We start from the raw sequence: 12,846 nt of genomic DNA on the forward strand, positions 1-12,846 counted from the left end.
AAAAAGACAAAGCGGCCAACCAGCAAAGAATACAGGTCAACTGTATTAGCACAACAAGGTGAAGCAATCTTCCAGGTTTAAAGGAAAGTAATTCTCGGCGAGATGTCAGATAAAGGCATTGAGTGATAGGAAACGTCAAGATGCATCTAGTCCGCTAAGAGACCTAGCTGCTATCAGAAGATGTTCTGTCGGCCTGGTTCTCGACATGAGCGCCCTTGCCACCCTCCAGGGCACTGGGAGTAAGTGTGCCCTTCTTGGGCTTATCAGAAACGTAGCTAGCGCGGCGAAGGTGCTCTTCGGTATCCTGGTAGTTGACAAGAAGCTCGCCGTGCTTTCCATAGCGGTGAGGCTCATTCCGGGCAACAGAGACCAGGCTGAAAATGCTTGAAGTCTTGTGGAAGATTGTGTCCATCTCCTCCAGAGAGCGATAGGCAGTCTCGGGATAGAAGAAGTAGACAACCGGAAAAATGAAAGCGTTAATCACCGCGAAGATGATATATGTCTTGTACCCGATAGAGTCAAAAGCCACTGGAGTAATCATAACAACCAAGAAGTTGAAGATCCAATTACTCGAAGTCGCAAGAGCATTGGCAGGGGCACGAATACGCAGGGGCACAATTTCGGCTGGATACAGCCAAGTCATACCGAGCCAACCCCAGGCAAAGAAGGTGTTGAAGACGAACAGGAAGACAGCCGCTGCAATACCAGCTTGTGTCTGTCCCGTAAAGCTGGTGGTGATAGCAAGAACAGCCATGGAAATTGACATTCCAGCGGCACCCACCAGCATCAGAGTTCGTCGGCCAACCTTTTCGATGATGAAGATAGGAAGCAGAGACGCCAGGAAGTATTCTGTTCCGTTACAGGCTGCCAGAATCCGAGACATCAAACCACTCATTCCAATGGATTTCTCATAGATGGTCGCAGCGTAGTATGTAATGAGGTTGATACCAGAGATTTGCTGGAACATCTGGTTGACGTAGGCAAGAACAACGCGATGGAAATGACGGTTCTCGTCCATGGTCAACAGGTCGCGGAAGCTCACAGATGATGCAGCCAGAACGGCATCCTTGATTGCGGCAAATTCAGAGTGAACATAGGCGTCGTCTTCTGGGAGATCCAGAATTGCTCCCAGTACCTCAATGGCTTCCTCTTCGCGGCCCTTCAATACCAACCAACGAGGGGACTCAGGCAAAGGCATAACACACACCAGGATTATCAGAGCGAAAACGTTCTGGAAAGCGATGGGGAAACGCCAGGCAACTGAGCTGGGATCGAGGAACGAGAATCCGAGATCCATCCAGTAACTGATAGTGATACCACCAGCAATAAGGGAACCCTCCAGCATGACAAGCTGACCACGGTGGTGCGATTTACTGCATTCAGACTGCCAGGTAGCTTGGAGGGTGTCAGTATTTCTGATAATCATAATTTGGGTTCCATAGCTAGCAACTTACGGACAGTGGAGGTATTCATGCCGTTACCAATGCCGGTCACGATACGACCAACGATCAGATGTGGAAGGCTGTAGGCACAAGCCTGCAACGAAGCACCAACAACCATAATAACCGAACCAACAAAGATGGTCTTGCGACGGCCAAGGTAATTTCCAATCCAAATACAGAAAATGGCACCGCAGAAACATCCCAAGTTGTAAGAAGCGGTGGTGATACCTGATCTTTTGTAAGTACCCGGCCTATAAATACAAGATTGAATATGAATGAGCCTACCTTGAACAGTGGAGCGAGTACTCTTCTCGGCAGCTGAGAGACCCAGCTCTCCAGCCGCAGTGGTATCGATTTGAGGGAATGTAGTGATGAAGGAGTTCAAAGTGAGGAGACCTCCCATGACACCTTGGTCGTAACCGAAGAGCCTGATACCGCATTAGCACAAAGAAAGGAAGTTAGAACAAGGCAGATGGAAAATGTGGAACATACAAGAAATCAAGACCAGCAATGATACTGATCATGATGTTCAGGGATGTACCCCGGAGTCCGAAATAAGGCTTCATGTTGGCGGGTTTCGATTGAACCACACGGATCTTTATAGGTAGAAGGACAGACTGTATACAATCAATGTTCCAGGCTTGCCCTTATACCAATTAGATAGACTGGGGAAATCCAAAATACGTCCAAACCTGTGGACGGAAATGGAAATAGGGAAAGTCTCTGGTTAAACAGAAGGAAAGAAGATCTAAAAGTGTCCGGGGAAGCAGATGGGATTTATGAAGCCCACGGCCACCAGCGCGCAACCTTCGTCACCGAGGGGAAAGGATCCACTACTACTGGCATGATTCAAGGCCCAGACAAATTGTCAAATGAAAACGAAAATCAGCCCCAAAGTAGTTTGGACAAACAAGGTCACATTAGGAGCGCGATACACTGTCGCCGGATTGGGGGTAGACTTGGGACTCCACCTCCTCATTCACTCTCCATAGGGACCCTCGGCTCCGCTCCGGGAAAAGCACCGAATGAGAAATAATCATCGGCATCAATCGTTGGTCATTTTCGGCTCGGGGTCCACCGGGGGGGGAGAGTCGGGAGGATGAGTGTCTGTCATTGCTTTACTTCGGCATCTGCCCGGTACGAATTACGGATTGCACCAATCGTTTACAGTGCACTTCTGCAAAAGAGGCTGCTTTCAGAGCAGAGATAGAGTGTATGACTACATCACTGATCCGAGATCCCCTCGTGGCTCGCGTGGGTGTCGTGATGGTAAAAGTGGGCTGCAGTGGTGCGTTTTGGACGGATGGACCCTCCCCAGATTCCTCCCCCATTTTTTTTTCTCCGCGACCTGCGGAGGTTCCTAGTGAGGGAATCGGGGGAGAGACTATCTTCTCAAGACCCTCACTCTTCTATATTCAATCTCTACATATTCATTTATTTTCGTCCATTGTATATTAAACACGAAAAACAAATGTGATATCTCGGCCCGCGCCAAGTCGGTGCCGAGCAGGGATCTTTTCATGTTCAGGGATCAACCCGTGCCGACAAACTATATCATCGGCATCGGCGCACCAGCGTTGCACACCGTGGCTTGGCCCTCCCCGAGGCTTGACGAAAGCTTTTTACCCGCCCGAATCATCCTTTGCGACCAGGCTACGACCGGGTGGGCTCGGGAACTAATACGTTCCGACAAATTTGCTAAGAGAAACAAAACCACTTTGAAGAGAAGGTCTATCAATTTGACTAGGATCGGATTAAAACCCATATACAGATCTTTGAGTATGTTAAACTAATTCAATGGGAGGATTAGGTACTCCCGAGCCCGGAAAGGAAATTTGATCGACAGAAATGGAAAAAGGACAGAGAACTTTCGCCCAGGAAAAAAAAGCAGGGCAGCGATCGCCAGGATGGTAGCACACATGACATCATCACCAGGTACACTCATTTACTCGGTCGACTGTCGTCTTAGCGAAGCATTTCAAGAGGTTTTCATGGGTCTATAGTATTCAATAAAACCTACGTATACTACAGAGTATGGACAAGGCTATGAAACCCTAATTAAAGCCTCTCGATATCGCATTATAGAACTGGGCTGTTAAGTTCTACACTTGAGTCTACCCCGGCTTCCCCGAGGCTTTTGGGCCGATTCGGAATCCGGGGTTCATTGGGTTTCCCGTTTAGGACAAGCCGTTTGCCTGCCTAATCGGGCCGCTTTCAATACTACCGCAAGAACGCCCACTTGAAACAACATTCCTGTACCAAAAAAGAAAGGGGAAAAAAAAAGGGATGCAAATTGACATTGGAATTATTCAGCATGAATACATCATCATAATGGACGGCTAGCAATAATGTCAGTCCGGAGAGCTCACATTTTCTCGCACGGTACAGAACCGCGCCAATGCTTGCCCCATTGGGGGAATCCGTTTCGCTATGGTGGACCTAGGCTGCAGTCGTCTGATGAGTGAGTTATTATTTGGGGGGGGGGTTCACGATGGGGCCTGATCAAGTGATAAATCCTTGTGTCTCGGCTTCTAATCTAAGGTACATACATGTCTGTATATGGGTCTCAGGGACAGAGTTTCGGCCATTCTCCTGTCCCGTATAGCTACCCTGGCACAATTAGGGTTCCGGCACGAATCGTGCGGACGCCACATAATGGCTTGTGGAAGCTTAATTTATCATAGATAGGAACCGTGAGGGAACTCGATAGAAGACAAAACACCTGTCCTCCATATAGAATGTCCATGAGATTGTGGTTCCCAGAAAAGACACCTGCTATGCCGTCGCCTCTTAATCCAGATCCATAGCCTATGTCCACGCATACCCAAAATGGCCTCCCATGTACAGACTAGCGCGGTAGCATGCATCGTTTCCAGCGCCAATCAAACACACGAGAATTCTACAATACACTCTGTACTCGACTATGCGTGTACTTGGTCGCCTGACACCGGATTCGGGCCGGCATGGTCCACGGTACAATGGTCTTACAAGAACTCTGTAATACATGTCCCAGCCTTGAGTATACCAGCATATCCCTGTCGGATATGATCGAATTGGGTATTCCAGTATGATTGAACATTGCACTGTTCTGTGCGAGCTCAGCTTCATATTTAGACAGCCTAGATAAGGATTTCTATACACTTCATATTCAATGGAAGTGGCCATTGCCTGACTCCAATGCTGATCATTTACTTTTTATTCTGCTAGCAACTGAAATGTAAAGCCGTCTAAGCGTTCAATGAAGAATCTTAAGAGGTAGAATTCCAATGAATCAACGTTGCATGAACCATCGGCGAACCCGAGGCCGAGTACTCTGACAGCCCGAGTTCAGGGATGCCGACGATCAAACCGAATTAAATGAGTTCTCGGGGATTCTTATCTTGGGTTAGTGCTGGATTGGATCAAGTCCAACTATTTTGTATTGTATTGTTCACCTGCTGTCATGCCGTCATCATCAATCCTTCGCGCTGTGTGCGATGCAACCACGATCCCAAGGTCTGTGCTTCATCAATTGGTTCAATCCCAAGATTGCCCACTGCAACGCCAGCTAATCTTGGAAAGAATCAAACAATTGGAGATTAGACTGACTCAATGAAATTGATTCCTCGTCGCTTACATCGGACTCTATTGGCTCGTTTAGAAACTAATTATGCAGGATTGTAGCTACTGGGGAAGTTAATTTTCATAGACCTCCTGGTCGACAAAGTCTAAGAGAGCTCCTTTGCCAGGAAATTGCTTGAATGCACGGTGGCAATAGACACTTTTCGTACTACTAGACGTAATGAATTTGGCTGGACTGCATCAGGTGTAGCTGGTCTTTCAACTTATACCGAGAGGAAAATCAGTGAAGGATATTCATTAGATTGCCCACCAGATGTCTGGCCGCCATATCCGAATAAAATAAGTAATAATAGTTCGGCAAAGGGCTGCCCCTTTACCGCAGAGAAGGCACAGACAAAAGCCAATCCGTTCACGAATCAAACCGAATTTTGAAAATTTTAGAGCGCGCATCCTTTTGACTATCTTCCAGCTGCGGGTTGCCTATGAAAGTCCCTCAAGGCAGAAATAACTAACAAACTGCGCAATCCTAGAATTGAGAAGCTTCTCGGTCTTCTCCCTTACCCAGATCGAGGCCTTCATTGTCATCTTTTTTTATTTTCTTTTCTTTTTTGCTCACCAGTTTCTGTCATCCGCGAGCCGGTCATGCTCGGCATAGTCGTCAGCCTCAACATAGCTACCGCCACCGGCATCTACATCGGCATCGGCATATGTAGGTGTATCGGGATAAGCAGATCGCCCGACAATTTGCATGTCTTCATCTTGAACAGGTCGCTTCGTAACTTGGATATCTTCACGTCGAACAGATCGCCTAGCGACTTGCATATCCTTGTCTTGAACAGATCGAACAGATCGCCTGGCTACTTGCTTGTCATCAGGCCGATTCGTGTGGTTTTCCGAACCTTGACCATCTTCGGGCTCGGTGCATCTTTTGACAGTGTGACCCACTGCATATAATTGATTAACTTAGCCCAGCATCCCAAGGGGGTTTAAACTTACTTTGTCCGCATCGGTTGCATTTGACCTTCGCCCAGTTCTTGGGCTGGGGACATGCACGAGCAGCATGGCCTCCTGTAAAGCCATAGCATTAGCTTCTAATGCGTTTCTCAAAGTATTCCCATTATTTCGACACACTTACGCTCATCGCAGTTGCGACAGACCATATTAGCGGGGTTTGGAGGATGGTCACAGTCTCGTACGATATGTTCGGTGGAGCTGCATGGTTCTTAGACAAAGATCCTCTATTCTGTCTTGTTTCTTTGTTTGTGTCATAACCATACCCACAGTTGCGGCAAGTTCGAGGCTCTCGTGGAGCAGCGATGGGACAATCTTTGGCGAAATGTCCCTCTATAAAAATGTAAGTGAATAGACATTCAGAACCTTGCGTTTGGATCTAGGGCCATACTCTCTTTGCATCGACGGCATTCAACATTTTCAGCGGACCGGGGATTGGGGCATTCCTTGGCCTCATGTCGTTCGGAGCTTGTAATGGTCAGTATCTATCATTAAATACAGCCACGTCCAGATGAGGGACATACCCGCAGTTGCGGCATCCAAATCGACTCTTGCGGCTCGCTTTGCAGTCTCGCATGCGGTGCCCGAGTTCTCCGCAGTTGGTACACTTAATTTCTGTTCTCTCGATAGTAGCACGTTCCTGTTTGCATCCACGCGCACTGTGTCCCAGCTCTATCGTTCGTCAACTCCCGTCGCATACGTTTTTGCCCATCAATGAAACTTACCCCCGCAGTTTCGGCACTTCATTATCTGCCGGTCATAAGGAAGTCCAGCGTTTTGCAAACGTTCGATGTTTTCTTCTGTGCTGGTAGGCCAACGCTCTCTGAGATTGGCACGCTGAGCCTTGTCACTGAAGAAGAAACCAACAACAAATTCGCGATCCAACTGACCCTGTAGGTCAATCAGGCTGATTACATCTTCTGGAGGCTTTGTCTGGAATTTGAAAGATTATTAGCCATCCTTCGGGTATCGCGAGTTTAGTGATGACCAACAAGGGCGATGAGATGGATATTGAAATTTTCATCTCGCATTTTCTTCCCGATGCTCTCAAATGTTTCCTCTGGGCACGACTTTGAATAGATTTGAAGTGCCTGGTAGATCGAGTAAGCAATGTGTAAGTTATCGGAAATCATGGATGCATTACCTCCCGAAAGCTGCCGATTTCCTTTTCGTCGCTTGCTGCTTTCATCAAGTCCCATGCTTCTTCAGGGAGTTTGTCGGCAACATGATTGAGATCAAACTTGCGGTTTGCTTGGCAGACTTTTGTTTGATGGCCTGTGATGTTTATGAGTCATCCGTCACTTCAATCATGAGCAGTTGAGATGGGATATTACCTTCAGCCTTGCAGTTCCTGCAGATATCCGCTGGCTTTTCCGGACAATCTACAGCCGGATGGCCTTCCTGGCTACAGATTCGGCATGTGCCCTTGAATACGCGAGGTTTTGGGCAGTTGACCTTATTGTGACTATCTTCTGTCAGCTTCTTTGATTGATAGACTCAAATATCTTGGAAATGGACCATACCCTTCTTCGCCACAGTTGTAGCAGGCACCCGTCTGCTTGCGAGGCTCTGGGCAATCGGCCTTCGAGTGACTTCAAGGGAAGAATTAGCTTCGTTTGATAACTGGGGTGATCACAACCTACCCCGTGTCTCCACAGTTGAAGCAAGCACCGGTCTGCTTGCGCGGCTCTGGGCAATCGGCCTTTGAGTGACTTGAACAGATGAATTAGTCTCGTTTGAATGATTCAACCGATCATAACTTACCCTTCTTCACCACAGTTGTAGCAAGCGCCTGTCTGCTTACGCGGTTCCGGGCAGTCAGCCTTCGAGTGACTGTAATGGATCAGCTAATTGCATTTTGATAACGCCGATGAGCGAGTCTCACCCCGGCTCTCCACAATTATAACATCCAGTTGGTGATCTTCGAGGCGGCAGACCACCACCACTTTTATGACTGGTGGATTGGATGTCAGCGAGGAATTCACTTCATCTGTCATTGCTTTGCGCGGCTCACTTTTCCTCGCCACGAACGATGCATATGGTTCCGGCTTTGGGGCAGTTACGAGCGAAATGATCAAGCCCCCCCACAGCTGTTTCATTCCGTTAATTTGTATTGGAGCAGAGCGACAGACAGTGACTTACTTGCGACAAGTCTGACCATCGGAGCCAAATTTTCCATGAATGGTCTTGAGTCCCTTACTATCACCTAGATCCCATGGCCGTCAGTGAGCTGCCAAGCAGTTAGTTATCAAGAATACATCAATTACCAGTACTTTTCGGGGGAGAGCTTTCGAGGCGGGAACCACTTCCCCCTCTGCCGTATCGAACCAGCTCAGACATATGGACGTAGTTTGCTTTTGGTCACTGATGATCTGGTCAAAAGTTATCAATTTCACTCGTTTTCCATCTCGTGGTCATTGTTCAAAAGGGGCAAAGGAAGGAAGAACAAGGTTGGAAAGTAAGTAACTGATCTCGACGGGGTAGATGCCACTCATCAACAAGAGAGAGAAGGAGAGACATGGATAAATGTTTTCCCTCTTCAAGCAAGTCCTTGCGGTGTCTAATGAAGTAAGAGTGCCAAAACAGAATAATGCTCACCTAGGCGTAAGTGATATCGAGGAGCTTGGAGGTATCTCAAGAGAGATGGAAATTGAGTGAAAGAATTAAACTTGATGAAAGCGAGCTGTGAAGCGTTGAAACAGAACAAGTAGAAGTTGGACGAGGGAGAGGAATAAGAGAAGAGAAAGTGAAGAGAAGAGGAGAAGAAGAAGAAGAAGAGAAGGGAGTTGCCGGGGGGAAGGAAGGCGTGTGCTTGGCTTGGATGCCTCTTTGTGAAAACGCAAACACACACAGAAAGATGGGAGAAAGGAAGACTAGTGATATCCAATTAATTACCCGAAGAGTGGGATTATTGAGTTTGTCTTCTAGCTGTCTTCAACATTTCCTTCGGGAATTGGTATGATTGAGTGAAATGAAATTCAAATGCATTGCTAAACGTATCAAAACACTTCCAATATTTAGTGACAGGTATTGTTGTTGAACATGGTTGCAGCACTTTTCCAAAAAAGCGATGCTGCTAGCTATCCACTTACTCACAGCTTGCTTAAATCACCGGAAGAACCTGCCCAGCAGGCCACCCGCAAGATTGTTTACAATGCCTCCACCCAGAGCCCGATTCGCAAAAGTCGATGCTTGACTGAATTTGTCGCATCGCGAGAATGCCACGGTATTGGTGATTGTCAGAATGAGGGCAATAACTGAAGATACTCCATTAGCATAAACGATTTCCTTGGTAACATCTCTAAACGTCTGCGACGCTCCAAGGACACTTACCAATCAAACTGAGCCAAATCACACCAACCAATCTCACAATGGCCAGAATGGCCAATCCAACCCAAAGTGCCGGAGTGACATATAGACTCAGCCAGAAGAATCGCTTGTCGGTGGCAGAGATCGTGCGAACGTTAGGGTCGGAGGACTCGAAGACCCAGTGCGAATCGCCGGAGGTTGTATTGACTTCATTCCACCAACGCAGGCCGACCAGACGGCGTCCGGCAATGTTCTTGAGATAGTAAAAGTCGGCGGAAAGAAGAAGGAGTGTCAGGATGAAAACGAGAATACTATAGAAGCTGATTAGCGGGGTGCTTTTTTTTCTCGCGTTGGGGAGAGTGTGCGCGGGGAAGGGAGGCCATACAAATCTTTGATAAAGAGCAGACCAAAGAGGTACATCATCAAAGCACCTACGGCATACGATTGTCAGCAACATCCTTATTTCAGAGTTGACGAGAACAAGAAATGCACACAATAGCACCTACCGATGCGGATGGTCAAGAAGACAAGTAGCGTGATGGGATGGGCGCTGAGGCGCCAGTTCAGATCTCCTTGCTGGCCTTGATCCATGATGAGGGTTGGGGATCCGGGGATCCTAAAGCTTCCTAAAGCACCTTTGATTGACGATTATTTGGTACTTCAAGAGGGATGCGAGCTGTTCTTGATGGATCTCCCTGCAGTTTACCACGCGGCAGGCACATCGTTGGCGGTGGCAGAATAACAGGGTGGCATAACTTGATTGGTTGCTCCATAGACAAGCTCCACTATGCCTCGCAGAGTGGAGACGGAAGTACATAGTTCAATCCTATTGTTTGGACCAAGTGTTGAGCTTATTGCAAGTGCATGTATTAATGTCTAGGCCATTTCTTCTTATTCGACGTTCATTTAAGATCCCAAATCATAATCTGCTCATTCTCCATGATACTAGAATCTCTCTTGTCTTTATATTCCGATATAGAGTAGTACTAAATGGATCTCCTTAGGGCTACTGAAGATTTTCGGGCATACAAGCTCGGCAGGAAGATGTAAGATGAATTAAGTAGTTATCTGTTGTTGCTCTTTAGGTATTGACAGGTATTTCGATTTAGAGTGCAGCTTTGAAGGCATTCTGGTCAACAGCCTGAGTTCTATTGCTCGCTTTCTTCAATTCTTCCGCGGTGGCTGTAAAAATTGCGACTCTATGGCTTCCATCCGGCCAATCCATTAGCATCTCAGCATCACGAACAGATTTCAGTGATCTCTTGAGCATATCTTTGTCTGTCATAATTGAGAGCTCTTGCCATATTTTATCGCTTATAGGACCAATCTTGAGTTGTGCCTGACAGCCGACACTGGCATCATTCAGAATGTCCAATACACGTCCGCGACGCCGGTCACTATATTGTCGCAGGCAATCTGTTACCTCCGACGAGGGAATCTTTCCAGTTGGACCATTTTCAGAGACTGTTCGGAGTAAGGGACGAAGGATATTTACAAAGGCCACGGCAGATTCAAGGGCTTGATTGGCTCCCATCGCACCATTGGGAGTCATCTGATCGAATGATAGTCGTAAGTATGCTTGAATCGGGAAGAAATAAATAAAACGAGAGGGGCGGAGAAGAAGCGACGGGTTTTAGCAAAGGACATACTTTATGAGCCGAGTCCCCGAGTACGAATAGTCGACCGGAAAACAGAGAATCTGCAACACCTTCTTCCAATGCCGTCATAACAGCGGTGCGTTTTTGCTTATAGATTTCGGCAAACTTCACGCCTTCTGTCACTGTAGTATCAGCAACAGTGAGGTAAAGTGTACTGATATCCCTTTCGGAAAATGTCTGAGGAGTTTCGTATCTGATAGGGTTTTGCGTCAGGTCCTTGAGAATGAACCAGTAAAGAACTCCACCCTTTCCACTGAATACTATAAGAGACGCCTCTGCGCGATAGACAAAAAGGTTACACCCAGGCTCAATATTTGGAACAGGATTTGATATTCCATAGACACATGCATAGTTTGCATCAAACCCTATTTACACTTGTCAGTCGCCGTCCTGCTTTCGATGACCCGGAAAGCGCACTTACGTAGCATCGGGTTTTCAGGTATCCTCTCTCTTTCCAAAATTTCGTGGCGAATTACGCTTCGCACCCCGTCAGCCCCAGCAACGATCTCACAAGTGATTTTAGTGCCATCATGAGCTACAAGGGTCGCCCCTTCGTCGGTTTGTCCGACTGCAACAACGCGCTTGTTGGGCACTAATCTGCTTTTGTCTTCAATGCTATCGTACAAAGCCTGAAGCACCATTTGCCTTTCTGTGAAAAAGGCCTCATAACCTAGTCTGTATTCGTGAGAAAGTGAATCAGCGAGATGTCCAATACGACATCCGAGCGAAAAGATATACATACAGCTCGGGGGACATTCTCAGGGCAGTAAATTCCGCATGCAAATTACCATCTCTGTCCCGATGTTCCCATCTTTGATGTGGCACAGTCATTCGGTTTATATTCTCGAAAACTCCAATTTGATCCAAAATCCTCAACCCGGAAGGCGTCAGGCCGAGGCTTGCGCCGACTGATGGAGCAAACTCGCTATAAGCTTCCCAAAGACAATATGAGATCCCTGACATTTCTAGCATTCTGGCCAAACTCAATCCTGCAATTCCTCCCCCAACTATACCGACAGTGACATGCTCTCGACAGTAGCTTTTCATTGTGAGGAGTGGCATCGATGGCCCAGAATGATAAATGACCGATCACGCTGTTGGCGTATAATATTGATGCCTCTCAGCTATCCTAGAGGACCGGGACCTTTATATTTCAAAATTTCTAGTAAGAATCACTACTAGTGGCGCAGCTTTGTCTAGTTTACTAAGTTTCTTGTGGCCCATACATCCCACATATTGAATTTCGGGAGTTTCTTGTATTCCCGAAAGTGGGTACGAGGTCTTCACGCCGGAGAAGATCTACCTTAGTGCTTACAATTCGGGTTAATTTGTTACGTTTTTGACTTTTCGAAATGGCTCAAGCCTAGGTTGCTGGCCGTGCCCAAGATCAAAAGAGACTCATTGGCTTATATTTGGTTATGCTAGTGTAGACAATTCAGCCCTTTGAAACAAGGGCATTTGGCATTGCTCCAAAACCTAGAGAGACGTCGGCGACCAAGGTCTAAAAGAGCCTTGAAGACCTCCTTATTTCAAGCTCATTTTCAGAAATGCCGAACATGAAAATGAAACTGGCAAGGATAGGCATCGGAGTAAGTTCAGCGCGTGTCGCGACCCCGGTTCGCCGAGCACCGATCTGGTGTGGTGTTGATAGTACTTCTATCGGACCATCGCTAAGCCCGATGGCGGATCTTTAACTACCTCCCACCCTCCGATTACTCATCATATCCTGAGTTAACTATGTGAAACATTTCCAGGACATTTCGAGGGAACTAGCAACTAATATTGTTGGATTGGTTTTCAGGCATCATAGTTCGGTCTTGCTCAAGGCCTCTGACGTTTGGTATTCCGAGGTTGGCGGATAACCT

The 12,846-nt window shown here is 47.2% G+C and overlaps 4 protein-coding genes across 4 annotated transcripts; all 4 read right to left on the minus strand.

The window, feature by feature from the left end:
• Window positions 1-163: 163 nt before the first annotated feature.
• Window positions 164-2,008, minus strand: N7469_008020 (sugar porter family MFS transporter; the record flags this gene model as incomplete). The annotated part of the gene is made up of 4 exons (XM_056646938.1): window positions 164-1,395; window positions 1,455-1,670; window positions 1,728-1,870; window positions 1,935-2,008. 4 exons carry the CDS (start codon window positions 2,006-2,008, stop codon window positions 164-166), a joined length of 1,665 nt encoding a protein of 554 aa, XP_056498489.1.
• A 3,607-nt stretch (window positions 2,009-5,615) lies between these two features.
• On the minus strand, window positions 5,616-8,354 carry N7469_008021 (uncharacterized protein; the record flags this gene model as incomplete). The annotated part of the gene is made up of 16 exons (XM_056646939.1): window positions 5,616-5,947; window positions 6,000-6,071; window positions 6,139-6,215; window positions 6,281-6,347; window positions 6,406-6,482; window positions 6,539-6,686; window positions 6,740-6,947; window positions 7,007-7,105; window positions 7,159-7,289; window positions 7,349-7,479; window positions 7,538-7,606; window positions 7,658-7,726; window positions 7,779-7,847; window positions 7,900-7,968; window positions 8,157-8,220; window positions 8,282-8,354. The coding sequence occupies 16 exons, from the start codon at window positions 8,352-8,354 to the stop codon at window positions 5,616-5,618; spliced, it is 1,755 nt and encodes a 584-aa protein (XP_056498490.1).
• Window positions 8,355-9,122: 768 nt separating this feature from the next.
• On the minus strand, window positions 9,123-9,914 carry N7469_008022 (DUF846 domain-containing protein; the record flags this gene model as incomplete). Its single annotated transcript, XM_056646940.1, has 4 exons — window positions 9,123-9,271; window positions 9,348-9,634; window positions 9,709-9,754; window positions 9,830-9,914. 4 exons carry the CDS (start codon window positions 9,912-9,914, stop codon window positions 9,123-9,125), a joined length of 567 nt encoding a protein of 188 aa, XP_056498491.1.
• Window positions 9,915-10,428: 514 nt separating this feature from the next.
• On the minus strand, window positions 10,429-12,028 carry N7469_008023 (FAD-dependent oxidoreductase; the record flags this gene model as incomplete). Its single annotated transcript, XM_056646941.1, has 4 exons — window positions 10,429-10,875; window positions 10,973-11,346; window positions 11,403-11,656; window positions 11,724-12,028. 4 exons carry the CDS (start codon window positions 12,026-12,028, stop codon window positions 10,429-10,431), a joined length of 1,380 nt encoding a protein of 459 aa, XP_056498492.1.
• Between the last annotated feature and the right edge of the window lie 818 nt (window positions 12,029-12,846).

Source organism: Penicillium citrinum (assembly GCF_028827155.1).
Source record: "Penicillium citrinum strain IBT 23319 chromosome Unknown utg000007l:1.0-2040159.0:1.0-2041076.0, whole genome shotgun sequence".
Taxonomy (NCBI): domain Eukaryota; kingdom Fungi; phylum Ascomycota; class Eurotiomycetes; order Eurotiales; family Aspergillaceae; genus Penicillium; species Penicillium citrinum.